The sequence below is a fragment of the Podarcis melisellensis genome (genome assembly GCF_964234715.1).
Source record: "Podarcis melisellensis genome assembly, chromosome: 14".
Lineage (NCBI taxonomy): Eukaryota > Metazoa > Chordata > Lepidosauria > Squamata > Lacertidae > Podarcis > Podarcis melisellensis.
This window is the reverse complement of record NC_138546.1, coordinates 9,514,815-9,538,686: the sequence shown is the minus strand read 5'-3', so window position 1 is coordinate 9,538,686 and position 23,872 is coordinate 9,514,815. Positions and strand designations below refer to the sequence as shown.

The following is a 23,872-nucleotide window of genomic DNA, read 5'->3' as shown; positions in this document are numbered from 1 at the left end:
GTGCCCATTTAATCATAGCTGATTTCACCGTTTCATCCTGTGTATTCCATTTCAGCAGCAAATTATACATTTTAGATAAATTCTTGGTATTGGTTTCTAACAATTCTGTTTCTAACTTTGACCTCTCCTTCTGAAAACCAAGTTTCCTGTCTTGCTTAAACATCTCATTTATCTGACGGTAGTGTAACCAATCTCGAACTTTATGCTTTAGCTTCTCAAAATTTTGTAGCTTCAATTTTTCACCTTCATATTCTAAAATTTCACAATACTTAGGCCAATTAGAGTCCATGTTGATTTTTTTCACTGCTTTCGCTTCCATTGGTGACAACCACCTAGGGGTTTTACTTTCCAATAAGTCCTTATATCTATTCCACACCTTATACAGTGCTTTCCTGACAATATGGTTTTTAAAACTTTTGTAGACCTTTACCTTGTCATACCACAGATATGCATGCCAACCAAAACTATTGTCATATCCTTCCAGATCAAGAATGTCTGTGTCTTCAAGAAGTAGCCATTGCTTCAACCAGCAGAAAGCTGCTGATTCATAATAAAGTCTTAAGTCTGGCAGGGCGAAGCCCCCTCTATCTTTTGCATCAGTTAAAATCTTAAATTTTATTCTGGGCTTTTTGCCCTGCCAGACAAATTTAGATATGTCTTTCTGCCACTTCTTGAAACAGTCCATTTTGTCTAGAATCTGCAACGTCTGAAATAAAAACAACATTCTTGGCAATACATTCATCTTGATAACAGCAATTCGGCCTAACAAGGAAAGTTTCAGCCTAGACCATATGTCTAGATCTTTTTTAACTTCTGTCCAGCATTTTTCATAGTTGTCTTTAAATAGATTCACATTTTTTGATGTCAGATTTACCCCCAGGTACTTAACCTTTTTCTCTATTTCCAACCCAGTTTCACTTTGAAACCTATCTTTCTCCTCTTTTGTTAGATTCTTTTCCAGCACCTTTGTTTTCTGTTTGTTTAGTTTGAATCCTGCGACCTGGCCGAATATCTCCATTAATTCTAAAACTCTTTTGGTACTAGCTTCTGGCTGTTGCAAAGTTAGCACTAAGTCATCTGCAAATGCCCTTAACTTATATTGTTTAGATCCGACCTGTATTCCTTTTACCAGCTGGTCCTTTCTAATCATGTTTAATAAAACCTCCAGGACAGATATAAACAGTAAAGGGGATATAGGGCATCCCTGTCGTGTACCTTTCTCTATTGGTATTTCATCCATTACCACATTATTCACAATTAGTTTCGCTCTTTGTTCAGAATATATTGCACCTATACCGTTTTCAAACCTTTGGCCTACCCCCATCCCGTGGAGATTCTTCTTCATAAATTTCCAAGAAATGTTGTCAAAGGCCTTCTCCGCGTCCACAAAGATCAAAACTGCCTTCCTATTAATGTCCACCTCTAGCATCTCCAAAATGTCTATAATGTTCCTCACATTTTCTGACATGTGTCTCCCTGGGAGAAAGCCTGTTTGGTTCTTATGAATCTCCTCCACCAAAACTCTCTTAAATCTTTTCGCCAAAACGTCTGCAAAGATTTTATAATCCACATTCAAGAGTGATATAGGGCGGTAGTTTTTAACTTGATATTTCTCAGTCTCTGTCTTCGGTATAAGTGAGATGAATGCTTCTCTCCACGATTCGGGAGCCTTTTTCCCCTCTAATATCTGATTGCATACTTCCTTCAATGGCTGTATTAGCCATTCTTTAAGATCTTTGTAGTATTTCGCAGTCAAACCGTCTGGTCCTGGTGATTTCCCCAATTTCATATTCTGGATGGCACCCTCTATTTCTTGTTCTGTAATTTTTTCATTCAAAATCCTTTTATTTTGTTCTGAAATCTTTGATAGTCCATATTTTTTAACAAATTCCTCTATTTCTTGTTCGTTTGTAGGCCCTTGTGCATAAAGTTTTTTGAAGAAACTTTGAAAACAGTTACTTATTTCATTTGGTTTGTTGATAATTTTCCCATCAATTTCCAGGGATGTCACAGTGTTTAACTTTTGCCTCTTTTTCAGTTGCCATGACAGCAGTTTCCCACATTTATCTGCCGATTCAAATGTCCTTTGTCTCATTTGCTTTATCTTCCATTCTATTTCCTGATTCATCAATTCCATATATTGCGTCTGATGGTACTTTATTTCTCTTAAAATCTCATGAGACTTCGGTTTAGATCTCAGTTTCTTTTCTCCTTCCTTTATCTGGTTCAAAATCTTTTCCTTCCTCTCATTTTGTTTCTTCCTTTTTATAGAATTTTGCTGAATTAGGAATCCACGCATCACGGCCTTGCTTGCGTCCCATACTGTTCTTTTTTCCACCTCCGTTCTCAGATTTATCTCAAAGTAGTCCTTCAATATTTTTTGGGCCTTATGATAAATTTCTTCATCTCTAAATAGGGTGTCATTCATTCTCCATCTGAAGGTTCCAGCCGTTGTTAATTTCATTTCCATCTTGACTGCATTATGGTCGGAACAGGTTTTTGTGCAGATTTCTGTTTTTTTCACTCTTGGTGCCAGACTGCTAGAAATCCAAATTTGATCAATTCTAGTCCAGGTCATTTTTGCTTCAGAGAAGAAGGTTTCCTCTCTTTCCAGAGGGTTCCTAGTTCTCCAAATGTCAATCAAGTCCATGGTGTCAGTAAGTTCAAAAAAGGTCTTTGGTAGTCTCCCGTCCTTAGATATTACTTGTCTTTGTGCCTTGTCCATATTTGTGGAGACAACTCCGTTAAAATCTCCCATCATTATGATTTTAAAGTCCATAAAGTCCATTAAAGTCCATAAAGTCCATTAAAATATAACCTCTGCTCTGTCTCTGGACATCCGTCTGTCTCTGGAGGCCATGGAGGCTTGCGCCTTTTGGGAGTAAAGTCAATCTGTTGGAGAGTCACGGCGCCTGCTGTGGCCGTAGAGACCGATACAGGAGAGACATGTTTTGTTGCAGCTGGGGGAGATGAAGGCGCCCAGTTTTGTTGCTGCAGATGCACCATTGCGTTTCTTCTCTCTGAGCTCCTCCCAGCCTTCATTCCTCCTTTCGTCACTGCTGTGGATACACGACTTGACTGCCTGTCTCCAGGCACTGCAGTCATCCGCGAGGGATTCCCACATGGCGGAGTTGACGTTGCCAGCCTTCGTGTCATGTTTGCAGACATCTATGTAACACATAGAGTGGGTCTGGCAATGGGCCCCGGTGCCTGAAACCAGCTCCCCATAGAACACATCCTTGGCGATCCTGCCATCTTCCATTCTGTTGGCATGACCATGCCAACGCAGATGTAGCGGAGACAGGACTGCGAACATGCTGGGAATGTGGGCTTGCAAGAGCACATCTATGTTTGAGACTCTGTCCTGCCATGTGATGCCCAAATCCTCCTGACCAGGGTGGATTTGATTTTAATCAAATCAATTTAAATCTTATCTTATATTTATTTACGGCTATAAGCCCATAAAATATGTACAAACATAAAAGCACAGAAGCTTTAAATCACTAGTCAGTAAGACTTAGGAACGTGGGTGGCACTGTGGTCTAAACCACAGAGCCTAGGGCTTGCCAATCAGAAGGTCGGCGGTTCGAATCCCCACGATGGGGTGAGCTCCCATGGCTTGGTCCCTGCTCCTGCCAACCTAGCAGTTTGAAAGCATGTCAAAGTGCAAGTAGATAAATAGGTACCGCTCCGGCGGGAAGGTAAACGGCGTTTCCATGCACTGCTCTGGTTCGCCAGAAGCGGCTTAGTCTTTCTGGCCACATGAACCGGAAGCTGTACGCTGGCTCCCTCGGCCAATAAAGCGAGATGAGCTCCGCAACCCCAGAGACATCCACGACTGGACCTAATGGTCAGGGGTCCTTTTATCTTTACTAAGACTTGATTAGAATTTTTTATTTTTACAGAAAGACTCATTCTTGCTGGTATAATCTTAATATTTACAACCAGAGGAAGGTTTCATTTTTGGAATAATAAATTTTTCAGAGTAGTTTTTACAGTTGTATCAAAAATGACTGATTTGGTTATGCTGTTAGAAATACAGAGACAGATAATTATGAAATTATTGTGAGGGTTAATAAGTTAACTGTTTATATTTGGACAACCTTTTTGCTGTACTTCATTGGAAGGAGAAAAATAATCATTTCCTTAATAAGGATTTAAACAATTTATTTAACTAAAACAATAACATTATAGCACATGTATCCCTGTTTGTTAACTGAGGCGGTTAAACAATTTCTTTAAACAAAAACGCCTTAGACTGAGTTTTAGCACACATGAAAAACTTAAACCAAATCCTTATTTCCTGATGAATAGCCTTTGGACTATAATGTAACTTAAATAGATAACTATCTTTAGAAAGATATTTCCTCTGAAAGCATTTTATTTTAAAAATCCAATTTAAAGGGGGGGATCCATTTTTTTATTTTTAAAAGATCTTTTATTTTTGTCCAGCCGTGGAAGCCATTAAGGCATCACTCCTGGTGGGTGTAAGCTGCAGATCTAGCAGGCCTGCACATTGAGCGTGCTGCTTAATGGTAGTGAGTTGAGAGCACAATCTTTGGATGCAAAACATGTCCCTAGATAAGGGTTGGGAAAGGCAGTTGCCTGAGACCCCTGGAGAAATCTTGAATGCTACTGAGGAAGATAAACCAGCAATCTGATTTGGCTTAAGTGAGGTCAGGAACCTTGTGGCCCTCCAGCTCTGTATCAGCTTTGACCAGCAAGACGAGTGGTCAGGGATAGTGGGAACTGTGCATCAGCAAAATCTGGGGGGCCGCAGGGTTCCACACCCCTGTGGTATAGAAAGCAACATCCTATGTTCTTGATCAGGGGTCAGCAAACTTTTTCAGCAGGGGGCCGGTCCACTGTCCTTCAGACCTTGTGGGGCCGGACTATATTTTGAAAAAATAATGATGAACGAATTCCTATGCCCCACAAATAACCCAGAGATGCATTTTAAATAAAAGCACACATTCTACTCATGTAAAAACACCAGGCAGGACCCCACAAATAACCCAGAGATGCATTTTAAATAAAAGGACACATTCTACTCATGTAAAAACACACTGATTCTTGTGTTTCCCGTGCGCGGGATTTAGAAGGCAATTGAGCTGGATCCGGCCCCTGGGCCTTAGTTTGTCTACCCATGTTCTTGATGATGCAGCAAAATCGCTGCAGCAGATCAATGCCAATCTCCCCAAAGGCATCTTGAAAGTCAGGTTTTAATTAGCTGGGGAAAATGTCTTATGATGACAGGCAAGACAGACTTCCTTGGGGAGACTGCAGACTTTAGAGCCTCAGCACCATCCTTCTTCTCTGCCTACCTATCTGGCAGGAGAGGGGGATAGGACCTCTAATATTTCATTATTTATGATTGCAGTAAAACATCCTGGCAGTTTACAAGAAATATTCAGATTATCAATAACAGTTTAAATGTTTACAGTTGCTTAAAGTAATTAAAATCGGCAGTAATCTAAAAAGAACACATCAACATCTGTATGTCTGCATTAGGCTTGCCTTACAGGTGGCGCTGTGGGTTAAACCACAGAGCCTAGGACTTGCCGATCAGAAGGTCGGCGGTTCGAATCCCTGTGACGGGGTGAGCTCCCGTTGCTCGGTCCCTGCTCTTGCCAACCTAGCAGTCCGAAAGCATGCCAAAGTGCAAGTAGATAAATAGGTACCACTCCGGCGGGAAGGTAAACAGCGTTTCCGTGCGCTGCTCTGGTTCGCCAGAAGCGGCTTAGTCATGCTGGCCACATGACCCGGAAGCTGTCTGCAGACAAACGCTGGCTCCCTCGGCCCATAGAGCGAGATGAGCGCCGCAACCCCAGAGTCGGTCACGACTGGACCTAATGGTCAGGGGTCCCTTTACCGTTAAACAAAATAGTTTTAAGCAGGTGCTGAAAAGAATACAGCAAAGGTGCCTGATTTTAATCGGCAGGGAGTTCCAAAGTGTAGCTGCTACCACAGTTAAAGATCAGTTTCTCACAAATGTGGACTGTATGTGTAACAGGGCGACTTCTGTTTACTGAAGCTGTCAAGTGGGCATATAGGGGAAAAAGCAATTCCATAATAAACTGGTGCTAAGCGGTTAAGAGCTTTATATATTAAAGTTGATCTGAGTGTATGAGGAGAGCCAGGGTGGTGTAGTGGTTAAACAGTTGGACTAGGGCCTAGGAGAGCCGGGTTCAAATCCCTACTTGGCCATGGAATTAACTGGGTGGCCTTGGGCCAGTCACAATCTCTCAGCCTAACCTACCTCACAAGGTAGCTGTAAGGATAAAACGGGGAAGAAAACAACCACCTTGAGCTCCTTGGAGGATAAAGATGGTTTATAAATGTAATAAACAGAACTTTGTTTTGTACGCTGCTCTGACTTTTTCACATATATAAAAGAAAACAGGGGAAAATGTATTTTAAAAAAATAAAATGGACATTTGGACATCACAGCAACTGTAGCTAGAGGAAAGGCAGACATGTAGGTAGGTCACACGCTGTTCTTAATGTTACTGGAAGGCAAAAGTGTGGCAGCGACGACTTGGGTGCAATTTGTAGGTTGATTCTTCAACATCAACTTTGTTGGACTAGTCATGTTGTGCAGATTCCTGATTATCATCTTCCAAAGCAACTACTCTATTCCAAACTTTAAAATTGAAAGCGTAATGCTGGTGGTCAACAAAAGAGGTTTAAAGACACTCTCAAGGCAAATCTAAAAAAATTTCAACTGGGACACACTGGCCTGCAAGTGCTCCAATTAGAGAGCAGCCTTTACCAAAGGTGTCATGGGCTGAAGGACACCTGAAGAAGCGTCTCCACCCTCATCGTTCTGCCCGGACACTGAGTTCCAGCACTGAGGGCCTTCTGGAAGTTCCCTTGCTGCGAGAAGCCAAGTTACAGGAAACCAGGCAGAGGACCTTCTTGGTAGTGGCGCCCACCCTGTGGAACGCCCTCCCACCAGATGTCAAACAGAAAAACTACCAGACTTTTAGAAGACATCTGAAGGCAGCCCCGTTTAGGGAAGCTTTTAATGTTTAACAGACTATTGTACAGTGGTACCTCAGGTTACAGATGCTTCAGGTTACATACTCTGCTAACCCAGAAATAGTACCTCGGGTTAAGAACTTTGCTTCAGGATGAGAACAGAAATTCCATGGCGGCAGAGGGAGGCCCCATTAGCTAAAGTGGTAGCTCAGGTTAAGAACAGTTTCAGGTTAAGAACGGATCTCCGGAACGAATTAAGTTCTTAACTCGAGGTACCACTGTATTTTAATATTTTGTTGGCTGGGGAAACCTAGCCAGATGGGTGGGGTATAAATAATAAATTATTGTTGTTGTTATGGGCTTTGAAGACACTCAAACTCAGGACACAAGGGAGAAATGTGCTAAGAGGAAATCATGCTTGGCAAACCCTCACCGTGACCAACTCCCGCCTGGAAACCTATGTCCCCACTGTGGAAGGACGTGTGGATCCAGAATTGGCCTCCAGTCACTTATGGACTCACTGTTAAAACTGTGTTTATGGAAGACAATCTTACTCGGCTATGAGTGATCGCCAAAGAAGAAGAAGCAATCATTAGGTACTTTTAGGCTGCATTGAATGGGTGCAATGTGTCACCCCCCCCCCCCCGCTCCTGATAGTATATTCCTTCACTCACTTCAAAATGGGGCAAGGCAGCCCTGATCTGTTTGGGGGCTTTCCTGTCCATTCTTCTGGGTGGGGCCCCAGACCTCTGCCTTGAAAGTCCTGCCCTGCTGGGTTGATTCACAGCCTTTGGGATCTTGAGCTGGAAAGGGATGGGGTGCTTTTGTGCCTGGGGCTAGCCTGCTGTGGGGAAATTCAATTTCCATAGAACTGAATGACTTTTTATTTCCTTCGTCATAATTGTGGATGGCGGAGGGGGAAAACCTGCAAAGCTAGATTTCCATGTAATCTTGGAAACTACCATCTCAGTTAAAATGATGCTTTTTAAAAAATCCTCCTTTCCTTCTATCCCATTTTTTAAAACTAGATGGTCTTAGGCAGAAATCTTTGAGATGGGGGTGGTGATCAGTTGGGAAGCAGAAAGAATTTGGAATTGGTTTGCATTTAAAGGCGAGCCTTAATTTATTTGCCCTTCCTGAAACAAACTGAAACACAGCAGTTCCTTGAGATTTGCACGTCTCTGAATTATGCATGCACTGTTCCAGCCACGTGCTGTGCACAAGAATGCACTTATTAGTGTAAAATTTGCATAAAAGTATATGCACAAGAATGCAAGTGTTAGTGGAGAACAACATGCAAAAACAAAGGGGCTTGCCTTCACTGAAGGCATTTAAGCAGAGGTTGCATGGCCATCTGCCATGGTTGAGTCCCTATTCTATTGTACACTGAGCTGCACAAGAGGTGCAACGGTGTCGAAGGGGTGCATTTTCATTTTCTGCCTCCAGCCTTCCTCCTTGTGCTACCTTCAGAGCTTGCAAAGGCCCCCTGCCCTAGATAGAAGTGAGCTCTGGCTGAGCTCCAGGCTTGTCGGCAAGGCGCTGAGTCACGCTGGCCTGTCTTCCAGTCGCTCCTCGTTCTGAGAATCTCTTCCCTTGCAGGAAGAGTTGAGTGTGCAGCCCGCTTTCGTTCTGCGAGGACAGCCACGCTGCTGCTGGCAGACGGGGTCTCGGGGCACCGCATATTTCAGAGCTGACCTGCAAGAGCACAAGAATGTGGACAGTCTGTGCCAAAAAATAATAATGTAAAAAGCCAGTGGGAAGCAAGAGCTATGGTGTTGCTGGAACTGAACCTCTTCAAAGTGCAAGGGGGAGAGCTGCACATCTGAATGTTCCCACCCATGTCAAACTCCCCCCATGCAGTCTTAGAGACTCAGCTACATAAGATAGGAGCGTCTCCACCCCCATCGTTCTGCCCGGACGCTGAGGTCCAGCGCCGAGGGCCTTCTGGCGGTTCCCTCACTGCAAGAAGCCAAGTTACAGGGAACCAGGCAGAGGGTCTTCTTGGTAGTGGCACCCACCCTGTGGAATGCCCTCCCATCAGATGTCAAGGAGATAAACAACTACCTGACATTCAGAAGACATCTTAAGGCTGCCCTGTTCAGGGAAGTTTTTAATGTGTGACATCTTAGTGTTTTTTGGTCTTTGTGGAAGCCACCCAGAGTGGCTGAGGAAACCCAGCCAGATGGGTGGGGTACAAATAATAAATTATTATTATTAAATGGCTCCTTAAACCCAAGGCGTCCCAGCGCCTGCCAACCTAGCAGTTCGAAAGCACCTCCGGGTGCAAGTAGATAAATAGGGACCGCTTACCAGCGGGAAGGTAAACGGCGTTTCCGTGTGCAGCTCTGGCTCGCCAGAGCAGCGATGTCACGCTGGCCATGTGACCCAGAAGTGTCTCCGGACAGCGCTGGCCCCTGGCCTCTTAAGTGAGATGGGCGCACAACCCCAGAGTCTGTCAAGACTGGCCCGTACGGGCAGGGGTACCTTTACCTTTTACTTTTAAACCCAAGGCTGCAGTCGCCAAAATGGAATGTCTAGTTTCCATTTTTGGGCAAGGCGGCTGCAAAGTCTTATTTTTCAAATGATGGACGGATTGTGATTGATTCTCAGTTAAACCTCTGGCTAGTTCAGATGACAACCTTGAGCTAGGTTAAGAACTTTTGAGAACTTAAAGAAGAAAAGTCACCTGATCCAGGGGCAGTCTGCATTTCAGTTCCAGACGTTCACTCCCGATTGTGCACATAAAAACAGAATTCTACAGGACGCGGGGTATCAGTGTGTGAAAACAGCCCAGATCCAATGATCCCCAAATGGTAGAGATACCAGGTCCCATCCTGGCGCCCAGGCATCTTCACTTGCCACGATGTGGGTGGTGCTGTGGGTTAAACCACAGAGCCTAGGGCTTGCCGATCAGAAGGTCGGCGGTTCGAATCCCCGCGACGGGGTGAGCTCCCGTTACTCAGTCCCAGCTCCTGCCAACCTAGCAATTCAAAAGCACGTCAAAGTGCAAGTAGATAAATAGGTACCGCTCCGGCGGGAAGGTAAACAGTGTTTCTGTGCGCTGCTCTGGTCCGCCAGAAGTGGCTTAGTCATGCTGGCCACATGACCCGGAAGCTGTACGCTGGCTGCCTCGGCCAATAAAGTGAGATGAGCACTGCAACCCCAGAGTTGGCCACGACTGGACCTAATGGTCAGGGGACCCTTTACCTTTAATTTAGAACACTGCCTGCATGCGGAAAAACAGTACGCTAGGATCTTGCTGTGTAATTGCAGATGCAAATTTCTTTTGTGATATGCAGATACAAATTTCTTTTGCTCGTAGGAACATAGGAAGCTGCCTGGGAGCAGACCATTGGCCCATATGGCTTGAGAGCGTCTGCTCTGGCTGACAGAGTTTCAGACAGAGGCCTCACCTTGCCCTGACTGGAGATGTCTGGGATCAAACATTAGGACGTTGTTCTGCATGCAAGGCTGATGCTCCACCTCTGAGCTCTGGTGCTTCTCAATCATCACTGGTTGTCCTGGAAAGCAGTCGTGCAACGGGGAGATGAGCTGCTTAATCTTTACCTTTCCTAGTATTTTCCCACTTGAAATTGCCGATGACCTTTCTGCATCGTTTTTGATGTTTCCCTCCCATTAAAACTGACTGAAGTTAGTTATGTAACAGCATAATGAATCCTTGGGTTTCTAAAGAAATAAAGAAAATCAGTTAGTTTATAGGAGAGTTTTAATAGTTTGGAAGCTGGGTCTGCCCATTTTGTCTCACTACCATGGCCTTAAGAAGAGTAAATGGATTGCACCAAGGTCCCACTGGTACAGAACAGGTTCTTTACAAGTTAGCAATGTTAACGGACAAACTGCGTGAAAAGGACAACAATGATTTTGAAAAAGAATGGGAACCCTTTACAGTATATTTGCAGAAACAAAAAAAAAAAAGGACTCGTTGGCAGGATTTAAATAAACATGTACAGTTTGATTTACAGAGAGCAAGAAGTATAACATAGTATTATATACAAACAGCAGAATGTATCATTTGATGTAACAAACCAGAAATGGAAGCTGAGGGAAGTCAGCAGTGGGGGGGGGGGGGGTTGGAAAATGAATGTTTAGTAAGGATGTTGGATATTTGACATGTGAAAAGAAAACCAATAAACATTACTTTTTTAAAAAGGAAAAAGAACATGCTGAGTTTCTTTGTATTTACAGTGGTACCTCGGGTTAAGTACTTAATTCGTTCCGGAGGTCCGTTCTTAACCTGAAACTGTTCTTAACCTGAAGCACCACTTTAGCTAATGGGGTCTCCTGCTGCCGCCGCGCTGCTGGAGCACGATTTCTGTTCTCATCCTGAACCAAAGTTCTTAACCTGAAGCACAATTTCTGGGTTAGCGGAGTGTGTAACCTGAAGCGTATGTAACCTGAGGTACCACTGTACAAGGATGGCATCAGATTCTAACCTACACAGTGCAGCTAGTTTCTCATGGTTGTCTCATGCAGGAGGGAGAGGGGGAGAGAGAGTGCGCACTCAACCCTGCCCTCTACTGAGCGATGGCATACAAAGCTGCATATGCCCAATGTTAATTATGTTGCTTTTGGAGGAAGCCGAACTGCAGCCGAAGGGAAACGGCGCTGATTGTGACAAATGCAGAGCAGGATGGAAATCCTTGCCTCCTCACATTCCTTCTCCCTGCAGGCTGAAAAATAGTGCATGTTGGTGGTCAGGAGGCTAATCTGAAACCTTTTGGCCAGGTGTTGAAGAATGACTCAAGACCTGGGTTTTTTTTTTACCTGGGCCCCATATCTCCATCCCCTTCTCTCCCCTCTGCAACTTTTAAAAACATAACCAAGAGAGATATAATTATTTTCTTACGGGGTTTGTGGCTGTGCTGCAAAGCAGAGAGCTTGTGCATCTTAATTTGCTGTGATTGGATTTTAAATTAGCATCTATTCACATACATTAGCATATGTAAATTTGTGTCTTGGGCCTGCCTCTTGGCCACACCCCTGCTTCTGCCTGTGATGCGTCTTTTTCTTGTATCTGAGAGAGCATGCCATGAGTGTTCAATTCCTTTCCACACATCTACTGTCTGTCTCAAAAACCCTCCTCTCCACTGGTTCTCCATACCTCCAAGGCTCAATTGCTGCTTCCCACCCAGCCCCTTCCTGGTTTCTCTTCCTCTAGCTGGTGAATCTGCTGTGCCCACGGCCTTGCAAGCCCGCTGGATCTCGGGTTTAGTGCCAGGTCAGCTCATGTGCCTGAGTCTTGCATGAGCTGGAATTTTTTTGCTGAGTTGGATGAAAAAAAAAAAGTCTCCCCCGCCCCTTTTCTCTAGGGGCTTATGAGATCACAGTTCTACAACCCAATCAGCAGAAATGGTCCGATGGAGCCAGCCTTGCGGGGAAAGTTGCTATCCACTTCTTAGGCTTTCTGCAGAGCAAACCTCATCGCGCCTCTCTGTATATGGAGATCTGTGCCTCTGCAGCCCATCTGGGTCCCATTACAGAGGGGCTGAAGAGGCACAGCCTCATAATGCAAGAATTTTGCGGTTAACTCAGCCACGGTCCTCCTCCCCACCCCCTTTCCCCACAAGCCTCACTCAACGTATATGGTTTAACTTAACGTAACGTAATTGGGGCATTTTTTGGCGATGACAAAACTCTCTGCTCGTTTGAAGGTAAAGCAATTGGGTGCCCTATTGTTTCCTAGACTGACTCACTTTGGAATGATAGTTAGGAGGGGAGAGAGAGAGAGAGAGAGAGAGAGAGAGAGAGAGAGAGAGATGAACAAGTTACTCCAGCCGCACTGAAACTTCGATTTCTCTTTGATCAGGTAACGATGACCAGTTTTCCTACCAGCCCTTGGGAAGCAATAAGACAGTGTGCATTTCTGTTCCATTATGTTGTTACTATTGCATTTGTGTTCCGTCTTTCCCATAAAGAACTCAAGGTGGCATGCCTGATTCTCCCTATTTCATCACCGCCACAACAACCACCCTGCGAGGTTGGTGAATCTGTCAAATTTGGTTTCTCATTTTCCCTAAGTTCAGTTCTCCACATTAAGTGATTTTTTAAAAAAAAGTCCTGATGAAAATTCACCAGCCTTTTAGTCTCAAATTTATCCAGATACTGTACAGTATATACATTTAGGTATGCAAGCTTGTCATATACATCCATGCATGCAATTTCCCTTAATACAGTGTATGGAGCTTGCAGCTCATGGGTCAAAAATGGGGTCCAATTCGGCCTGCCAGGCTATTCCCCAACCACGGTGACATCAGCCTATGGGTGGGAGGACGGGGTTTAATTCTGCGTTGACTGCATTCTGTTCCCAGCAGGTAACAGAAACGCTTGACTTGGTCAGCAGGATTTATATACTGTATGTATTTTTAAAATTTCTACATCACAGAGTGGTTTACAATATAAAAATGCAAAAATACATAACATAGTAACAAGCAAAACAACACCCCTTCCCAATGTTCGAAATTAGCCAGGCGCCAGGCGCGTTTTTTGTCTGGTGCTGGTCCAATTGTGAGCACATGGAGATCTTTGGGATGTCAGGTTGGCAGCCGACATCTCCGTCTGGCTGGCTGTTACCAGCTTTCCTACACAGGTAAGCAAGAAGAGCTTATTGTATTTATATCCCACCTTTTCCCCCAAGGAGTGCAGGGTTCACTGCCATTTGGCAATGACCTTATATACCTGAATTTCGAACACTGCTCCCTCCGTAGTTTAAAAGGCCATAGATCAGGCTTCTTCAACCTCGCCCCCCCAGATGTTTTGAGACTACAATTCCCAGCATCCCTGACCACTGGTCCTGCTAGCTAGGGATCATGGGAGTTGTAAGCCAAAAACACCTGGAGGCCGAGGTTGAGGAAGCCTGCCATAGATTGTTTAATTACCACATTTTTCGCTCTATAAGACACACTTTTTCTCTCCTTAAAAATAAGGGGAAATGTGTGTGCGTCTTATGGAGCGAATGCAGGCTGTGCAGCTATCCCAGAAGCCAGAACAGCAAGAGGGATCGCTGCGTGTTGCTCTGTCCCTTCCCCCACCGCCCAGAAAAGCCCCCAAAAGCCGTGCTCCCTTTAAAGAGCTGCGCACAGCGTGTGTGCAGCTCTTGGGCGCTTTTCCCCGAGGAGGGGGAAAAGCCTGGAAGTGCCGCACACACTCTCCATGCGGCTCGTGAAAGGGATCTCTGAGCAGAGCCTGGGATGCATACAGGCTCTGCTCAGCGCTCCCTTTAAAGAGTATTTTTTTCTTGCATTCCTCCTGTAAAAACTAGGTGCATCTTATGGTCAGGTGCGTCTTACGGAGCAAAAAATACGGTAAGCAAAGGCCTGGGAGAAGAGGAATGTTTTCTCCTGGCGCCTAAAGATATGTAATGAAAGGGACCAAGCGAGCCTCACTGGGGAAAACCTTCCACAAATGGGGAGCCACAGTAGAAAAGGCCCTTTCTTGTATTGCTGCCATCCGGACTGCTCATGAATGGGGCAAATGAAGAAGGACCTCAGGTGATGATTGCAGGATCTGCATCAGTTCATATGAGCTTGCTCGAGCTTTATAATCAGCATTTGAGGCTATGTAATCTACTGGTGAAGGGGACGCAGGTGGTGCTGTGGGTTAAACCACAGAGCCTAGGACTTGCCAATCAGAAGGTCGGCGATTCGAATCCCCGCGACAGGGTGAGCTCGCGTTGCTCGGTCCCTGCTCCTGCCAACCTAGCAGTTCAAAAGCATGTCAAAGTGCAAGTAGATAAATAGGTACCGCTCCGGCGGGAAGGTAAACGCCGTTTCTGTGCGCTGCTCTGGTTTGCCAGAAGCGGCTTAGTCATGCTGGCCACATGACCCGGAAGCTGTACGCCGGCTCCCTCGGCCAATAAAGCGAGATGAGCACCACAACCCCAGAGTCGGTCACGACTGGACCTAATGGTCAGGGGTCCCTTTACCTTTACACAAATGCACACCCCTGCATCTGGTAGCAGGGAGTTCCATATGTCTATTCTAGATTGAGGCAAGCCCCACAACAAGGTGACAATATCTCATGCAATATATTTCATAGATCCCCAACATTGTTCACGTGTTTCCTGACTGTAGAATTCTTAAACCCACAAGATTACTGATCGCTTTACACACAGACACACTTCTGAGTAGATGAGTGCCGCAACCCCGAGTCGGTCAGGGGTCCCTTTACCTTAATCTACTGGTGAAAGCTGTGAGATTAGTGAGTACCAAGGACAGAGCCTCTTCTACGGTGACTCCACATTTTCTTTGGAAGAACGTATGGCCTCCCTTTTTGCATGTGGTTAGTTTCAATGCCCCGTGCTTTTCAACAGAGGTTTTCTCTGCTGCCGTCACCTTAACTATTTATTTATGGTTTGTTTATTCATTCTGCTTTTACAAGTATGCTGTAATCTGCTTTACGAGGGGCTAGTTACCCCCAAAAGCGAGCTGGGAATCTATTTAGTACCATGTCAGGGATTGAGTGTTCGAATCTGTCCCTAAAGGAGTAGATGCATTTGGGAATCGTACTAAGTATATGGTGTCTAGCAGCTTAGTTAATAATCAGGACTGGACCTCTGCTACCTTTAATAGCTGGGCAGAAGAGGGAGGTTTATCCGTCTTGGGAGCAAACAACGTCTCCCCTCACCCTTCCTAAAACTCAGCTCCAGAGAGGTCCCTGTTTTGATTGGGACTTTGGTGCAGAGGAAAGGATCTAACTTTTGCAACCATGCTGTAGTGCTTACTTAAAATCTCTCTCTCACTCCACCCCGCACTGAGCAGAGAGGTACATTATTAAATCATTATGAGCCCCTCCAGACAGTTTTTTTATTTGCAGTATTGATGCAATAATCGTACATTTGTGGCTGATGGTGCATCAGTTCGATAACAGTGTACAAATGCTCCTCCTTGCACAGATCCTGCACCGAGTTGTGTTTTACTCCCGTGCCCGCCTGACTTCAAACAAGTCCATCCAATCTCTTCCCTTTCTGCCTCCCTCCCGGCCGCCCTCCTTCGCCTCCCCGGAAAAAAATCAAAACCCCCGCAAGCACACTGGCATAGGGTTACCAATTCCACTCTCCTCCTGACAGCTGGCTTGCTCATGTTCCAAAAGAGGATCTCTTGTTTCGCTCCTGACGCAGGTTGCTGTGAAGGAGGCCGGGCTTGGCAGTTTGGCGTCAACCGGGATAGGTGAGAGCTGTCACCAGGAGGCACCCTCTCCCAAAGAAGTTCCATAGCTACCCAGCTACAGTGGAACACAAACAAAACCTTTTCACCGGTGCTATTATTATATTACTGTTATTATTTGGTTTATTTTAAAAACACACACACGAGGTAGCCTTTGTTTCCGTCGTCGGCTTCCCCTCCGATATCTTGGAGAGATGCATGGTGCTTCTTAAGTCAAATGCAGGGAGTCTGCAGGCCTGTGTAAGTTGAGGTTCCTGCAATGCAGCGGGGTTGGACTAGATGATCTTCGGGGAGCCCTCCAATTCTGCAATTCCATGATTCTACGCTTGCCAAGGGCACACACACACACAGCCTTGCAAGGGGCTGAAATGTGGGTTGCCAGTGTGGCACTTGTGGGCACACATCTGCCCACAAATGTTTGCCTTCGTGCCCACAGGGTTCCATTCTCTCCGCCCCCCACAATCCCTGCTGAAATTGTGCTTGAAAGAGGCCGCCTTTAGCCAATAAAAGACTCATTTTAAAAGCCCAACCATGGTGCAGGGGCAATTTCAGTGATGCCACAGATGGGGAGATAGGGGAGTTTCGGCCAGCAGCAACTCCTCTGGTTTGCAAATGTACCCACAGGCCCTGAAAGGATGATGGTGCCATTGGACATGAACTTGTAGGCCAGACCTGCTTTGGGTGTGTCCCCACTGGAGTTCTGAAACCCGGGTTTGTCCATGTAATGTGTGAAATCACACAAGGGTTGCCAAGTCTCGGAGTTGTCTCCAGTGTTAGTCTTACCCAAAGAAGACCCGTTGAAATTAATGCACGTGATCTATTGATTTCAGTGGGCCCAGTCTAAATAAAACTTAGATGCAACCCTCTGTGTTTGATCTGAAGTTTCAGGGCAGGAAGGAATATCTGAGTGGAAGGTGCTAGAATTCGTGTCTAGCTACCTTCCGTTGACCAGTTTCTCGCTCTTGGCTCCACCCAATGTCCAATAGGCTCCGCCTACTGTTACTGGGGACGCGGGTGGCACTGTGGGTTAAACCACAGAGCCTAGGACTTGCCGATCAGAAGGTTGGTGGTTCGAATCCCCGCGACAGGGTGAGCTCCTGTTGCTCGGTCCCTGCTCCTGCCCATCTAGCAGTTCAAAAGCACGTCAAAAGTGCAAGTAGATAAATAGGTACCACTCCGGCGGGAAGATAAATGGCGTTTCCGTGTGCTGCTCTGGTTCGCCAGAAGCGGCTTAGTCATTCTGGCCACATGACCTGGAAGCTGAGGGACCTGGAAGCTCCCTCGGCCAGTAAAGCGAGATGAGCGCCGCAACCCCAGAGTCGGCCACGACTGGACCTAATGGTCAGGGGTCCCTTTACCCTGTTACCCAAAATATTTGGGAGCACTGTTTTAGAGAGACAAAGTGTGATTGTTGGCTCGTGTATGTCTGCGGTGTAGCTGAGCACCATCTTTGAAGGGGAAATCCCCTTTTCTCTTATCCAGGAAGGAATGACTCTTTCAAATCTATTTATCATAAAGGTATCTTCTATCCACATTTTTATTACTTTTCCCCCTTCAATTCGTATTACAAGCAATTTGGCATTTATCTGTTGGCTTAAGCTAAAAACAAGGGTCATCGAGGTCACTCCTGACCTAAAAATAAAAATCAGATTCTGCCTTTGTGCATAGAGAGGAACATTTCTAGGAAAGTGGGCAGTTTTCCGGCCGAGAAACAACAGCACATTACTCACAAACGCCCCCACTCTGAACCTGATCTCTCCCCTAAAGTATTATTCCTCTGAGGTAACTATCTCCTCTGAAGTCGACTTTCAGGTAACTTTTCCGTCTGCCTACAGTTCTTAGTAGATGCTTCTGCTGTTTCATAACTCATTTATTTCATAAGAATTATATGCCACCTGATTGTTAAAAAACAACAACAAGGAAGCCTCAAAGCAGTTTTTAGAATACTAAAATTCAACATTGGCAAGGTTTTTAGAAACAGTACTCAATATTTATAGCTAAATAATAAAATGTTATAATTAACAACAATACGTTTTTATTATGTGATTAGCTGCTTGGGGACTTTTTGTGCAACCAGAGTTGCCTCGGGGCAAGAAAAAGCGACTAACAAATTTAATTTCTAGTAAGTGGGATAGCTCAGTCTGTAGAGCACAAGGCTCTTAATTTTAGGGTTGTGGGTTCGAGCCCCAATTTGGGCAAAAAGCTTCCTGCATTGCAGCGGGTTGGGCTAGATGACCGCCTGGGTCCCTTCCAACTCTATGATCTTATTATTTCCTAAGCCTACTTTGGGTTGCACATTGGTTTGATTCAGTTACAATTTTGTACATGAATGGGGCATGGCTTTCCGTGAGCCAACAGACAGGGAGCGAAATATTGGGGTGCTGGCATGGGCATAGCCAGGATTTATATTGTGGGGGGGGGGCAGGTAGCCAGGATTGGGGGGGGGGGTGGGAGGGGCAAGACTCAACAATTCCGAAGGAAATGTCTCCACAACAGTTCTTTTCCTTTTCTTTTGACCCCCAAGTGCTTAGAAAAATCTGCCCACCTTTCTACAGTGCAGTGCTTCCCCCCTAAAAAAATTTTTTAGGGGTACATACTCTCATTTTCCTATTTATACTGAAATACTGCCCCTCAATGAGGCCAAACTTTAGATTCGCAACATGTTTAGTTCTATGCGTCCCTTAGGAAAAAAAACAATACCGCTACAGTGTATACTTGTGGTTAAGTATTTTTTATTTATTTGCTTGATTGGGAGGGAGGGAGGGGCGGCAGCTGCCCATGGGTGCCACTAGCCCCCCTTGGGTGCCGCTCGCCCCCCTTTCCGCGCTTGCAGAGAAAGGGTCCCCGGTTCGAATCCTGCGCCGGCGTTTCCAATGCAAAAGTCTCGCTTGGGCTGCTGGATCAATCTCCTTTTTGGGCGAGCAGCAGCAGCAGGAGGAGGAGGCTGCAATGACCAGCCTCTTGTTCCGTCCCAGAGCTGCCGTCTCCCTTCCGCCCCGATTCCCGGGAGCCGGGGCTTTTCCTCGCCCGCCCCCCGCGGGCAGCCTGGCCGCTGCCTCCCCGAGTTGGCGGCCTTCCAGTTTCCTGTTTGACGTCACGGGCCTCTCTCTTTCTCTCCTCTCTCCTGCCGCTGCTCTTTTTTTGCAACTTGCGCTGCGTTCCGCTTGTAATCCGAGAAGCCCCCGGAACGGGGCAACCTCAGCTGCCGCCTGGAGAGATCGCGCTGCGCTTTACTACCGCCGGGAGTTGGTTCTCCCTCCTCCCTGCTGCCTCTCTCGCGGGGTCTCTTTTTTTAGCCTGCGGGAGGAAAAGGAAAAAAAATAAAAAATTCGGATTGCTTTGACTCTGTGCAAACCTTTCCTCCCTCCACTCGCCTCCTTGCTGCGGGTTTTCTGCACGCCGAGAGCACGAAGGAAGATTTTTTTTTTTTTAAGGGAGCAGGAGGCGAAAAGAAGCAACTGGCGGATAAAGGTTCTAGTCCGCAAGAACTTGGGAGCATGCACCCGTGCTTTTCCGACTAGCCGCCGCTTCTTGCAGCCGACCCGGGGTTGCTTTTCTGCAGGGCGCAAAATCGCCCCTCCGAGGCGCGCCGTTCGCTGCTCTTTCACTTCTGGGAAACCAACATGGACAGAAAACAAGGTAGATGTGTTGCAACTGTCGGAAAAAGGGTGGCGGAAGGCTTAAAGAGGTCGATTGCAATGCAGCTCGTGCTGCTCCCGAGGCTCCTTTAAATGCCCTGCGTGCAATTGCTAATTTTAATTTTTTTATTTTGCAAAAGAGGTTCTGTGCTCGGCGGAGAGTCGCAGGAAACTTGCATGCATTTGCGGGGAGGTGCCGGGAACAGCCGGAGGAAGGGATTTGCAAGGTGGGGGCGGCTGAAATGTCATCCTGGTTCAATCATGAGCGTGCAAAAAAAAAAAAAGTTTTGCAGGGGGGAAGAGTTGGGTGGTGCATTTTGTGTGGGGGGGTATCTGCGCGGAAATGCTTCCCCGTTGCACAACTTAACTCCCCCCCCCCCAGGCGCCGGGTTATTGTTCTGCAGAGCATTTTAACGTTGCATGCTGCCTTGCAAGCCCCCCTCCCCGCTCCCCCTTTCCAAGTTCTGATTTTAGCTTTGGCAGTTGACAGGTAACAATCTCTGGGGTTGCCTCTGCAGCTGCTGCTGCTGCTGAGTTTTTACCCCCCCCTTCTTTTCCCTTCCTTTGCACAGGCCTCTGCGACTTGGAAAGGGGACTTTTCTTAGTGAGCTGCTTTTTCCTCTCTCGGCCGCCTCCCCTCCCCCACGCCCAGTTGCAACTTCTGCAAACAAAAAGGTCACTTGGCCCTTGCAGGAGAAAGCTCTCCGGGGGTCGGCGACGGGGTGATGGGCGGCAGCTAGAGGCTCCCCCCCCCCAAGCGCTTGCAAAGCTTGCAATGACCATAGTTGTTTTGTGTGTGTGTGTGAATGACAGAGAACGTGCGCGCGCACGCACCTAAAAGCTCTCTGTTCCTAGACCAAGATGTGCTCGGTCCATTTATTTGTTCTGCAGTCTCCACTTGTTTTTGGACCATGGGGGGTGTTATAATTCTGGGGTCTAAGGCGATGCACTCTGCACGTGCACAAAAGCAGGGTGTTTTTTTTTGCCTTCCCATGCATGCGTTCGCAACATGTGTAATATCTCTGTGTGCTCCCGGGGACCTGATGGTGCAGAAAGGCCTCTTTGGCGAAGAGGGGTGGGAAAGAAACTCGAACTTTTGCCCCGCTCGCTCAGGACTCCGTGTACTTTCTTGCAATCTCTGCCGGATTAAGGCATGCCTTCGGAACATCTCTTGATGTCTGCGGTGGTTTCGCGTTGAGCAAGTTTCCAGTTCTCGGGGCTGGCTGAAGGAAAAGTTTGGCTGTAGAAAGGAAAAGTTTGCAGACATGCACAGAATTCCTGCCGCATCTCTTGCACGGGGAGGGGCAGGGCTGGACGCGGAAAGGCACCCTGCTTCGCAGCCTATTATCCTTCCTCTTGAGGCAACATCTGTGCAGTGCGCACCAGGCAGGAATCCTTGCACGCAGACGTAAGAATATGCAACCAGCTTGCTTGGATCAGTTTCAGTGGCTCCTCTAAGTCCAGCATCCTGTTCTCACAGTGGCCGGCCAGAAAACCACAAGCAGGATTTGAGCCCCAGAGCGCTCTCCCTTCGCCTGGTTTCCGGCAACTGATATTCAGAAGTATTGCTGCTTCCGAGACCCACTGCTAATTCCAGAGACAGAGTGTAGCCCAGGGGTCAGCAAACTTTTTCAGCAGGGGGCCGGTCCACTGTCCCTCACACATTGTGGGGGGCCGGACTATATTTTTCTTTTGGGAGGGGAAATGAACAAATTCCTATGCCCCACAAATAACCCAGAGATGCATTTTAAATAAAAGGACACATTCTACTCATGTAAAAACACACTGATTCCCGGACCGTCCATAGGCTGGATTTAGAAGGCGATTGGGCCGAATCTGGCCCCCGGGCCTTAGTTTGCCTACCCATGGTGTAGCCAGTGATTCCCAGCCCCCCGAAAAATAGGTGCCGGTACTCACAATGAATGAGCCACTGAGCCTAGACTTGCCGATCAGAAGGTTGGTGGTTCGAATCTCCACGACGGGGTGAGCTCCCGTTGCTTGGTCCCTGCTCCTGCCAACCTAGCAGTTCGAAAGCACGTCAAAGTGCAAGTAGATAAATAGGTACCGCTCCGGTGGGAAGGTAAACAGCGTTTCCGTGCGCTGCTCTGGTTTGCCAGAAGCGGCTTAGTCATGCTGGCCACATGACCCGGAAGCTGTACGCTGGCTCCCTTGGCCAATAAAGTGAGATGCGCACTGCAACCCCGGAGTCGGCCACGACTGGACCTAATGGTCAGGGGTCCTTTTACCTTTACCTTTACTCGCAATGAAGTTGTTATAGTAAGTGCCATACTTTTTTAAAAACAACAAAAAAAAGAGGTGCCGGTACTGCATACCTTTAAGCACCCCCTGAAAAAAAATCCCACTGTGTATAGCCATCTTGCTTGTGTAGCCATTGATAACTTTGCCCTTTATGATTGGTTCACTCCGCTTTTCAAGCCACCCACCTCAGTGGTTTTATATATCCTGTTGTCAACACGTGGGAAGGGCTTGCTCATTTGCCAAAGACCACCCATTCAGTTTGTGCAGAGGTGGGATTTAAGGCTTTCCAGGCCATCCCTTGTGTACTTACTACGCCAGCGGTTATGTCACACAGAGGACAGGATGGTTTGAGCATATTGCACTGATCCTGGCCCAGCTGCACTTAACTTGACAATCATTTTCCAGGCCCTTTTACCCCCCCCCCCCGGAAACTCCAGGAATTATAGCTCTGCAAAGGGGCACTGGGAATCTCCCAGTATTCTTGGGGTGACAAGCCATGACTCTTGAAAGTGATATGATACTGCTTTAAAAATATAGTGCAGATGGAGACTTGGAGGAATAAAGCCATCCAAACAGCTGAAGACATTGTATACCGAAATGTCTGGGCAAATAAAAGTTTTGTCAGCTTGGCACTTAGCGCGGTATTTGACACCAGGTGTATCTCCATCTAATAGTGAACGCGGCTGGTGAGTGCCAACATAACTGTAGCCAAGTTGGAACAGGTCACCTGTGTGCTCAGAGGAAATTCGAGCTTTGCAGAAGTACCCCCAAACCCTTACATGTTACCCATAATAAAAATAAAATTAATTAATTAATTAATTATACATGCCCCGGCCATCTGGCTGGGCTTCCCCGGCCACACTGGGCGGCTTCCAACAAAATACTAAAATACAGTAATCCATCAAACATTAAAAGCTTCCCTAAACAGGGCTGCCTTCAGATGTCTTCTAAAAGTCTGGTAATTGTTCTTCTCTGACATCTGGTGGGAGGGCATTCCACAGGGCGGGTGCCACTACCAAGAAGGCCCTCTGCCTGGTTCCCTGTAACTTGGATTCTTGCAGTGAGGGAACCACCAGAAGGCCCTCAGTGTCCGAGTAGAATGATGGGGGTGGAGTAATTTAAGAGTTTGGAGTATTTCTGCACCCCCCCCAAAATACAGTATTGTCCAGTGAAGCCTGAAGATGCTCAGTGACCATAGAATGCTGAGCTCTCTTGGATGAGGGGGGAGGCTAGAATGTGTGTTCTGCAAGAGACGCAGGCTGGCTTTGTATTTATTTATTCCATAAAACGTATATACCTCTTGATTGTTGGAGGGGGGACGGACCTCTAAACCAGGAACAGGAGTTCTTCAAACTGCAGCACATTGGTCTCTGTTTGCAGCATTACTACTACAGTGTTTATTCTTGTCTTCCAGGAGCTCAGAGTAGCCTTCTGGGTTTTTATCCCTTAAACCCATCCTGTGATTGTGGTTAGACTGGTATAGTGTGAACGGGCCAAGATCCTCCGTGAAACCTTGGCACCTGAGTAGGGATCTCTACCCAGCTCTCCTGGATGTGCACGGCTTTGGTTGATCATTTTGTGCTTTACTCTGCTCATGCGCTGAATGCACATGCGCAATTCTCTCATGACGCATGGTCTGCAAGGCAGGGAGAGTTCAAAGTGAAACGCTACGTGTCGTCCGCTGTAGAATTGCTAACCCAGAATATAATAAGAGGCTTCTTCCTGGAGCTTTGATATTGTTGGAATGATCGTCTGGAAGGCTAGTGAAAATCCAGACTTGGTACCAAACAAATCAAGGATTTAGGAGAGGGC

The 23,872-nt window shown here is 46.5% G+C and overlaps 1 protein-coding gene across 3 annotated transcripts in view; it reads left to right on the top strand.

The window, feature by feature from the left end:
- MAP2K3 (mitogen-activated protein kinase kinase 3) overlaps positions 1 to 23,872 on the top strand; it is a 71,582-nt gene that overhangs the window by 22,999 nt on the left and 24,711 nt on the right. The window contains exon 1 of one of the 3 annotated variants that reach the window (XM_081889324.1): positions 17,952 to 17,975. The exons of 1 other annotated variant lie outside the window; for it this stretch is intronic. Coding sequence is in view for 1 of the 2 variants with exons in the window: in XM_081889322.1 (XP_081745448.1) it covers positions 19,787 to 19,802 (16 nt within the window). In the remaining variant the exon portion in view is untranslated. Of the gene's footprint in view, positions 1 to 17,951; positions 17,976 to 19,009; positions 19,803 to 23,872 lie in introns of those variants that run through there. One more of the 3 variants, XM_081889322.1, reaches the window with a different exon arrangement.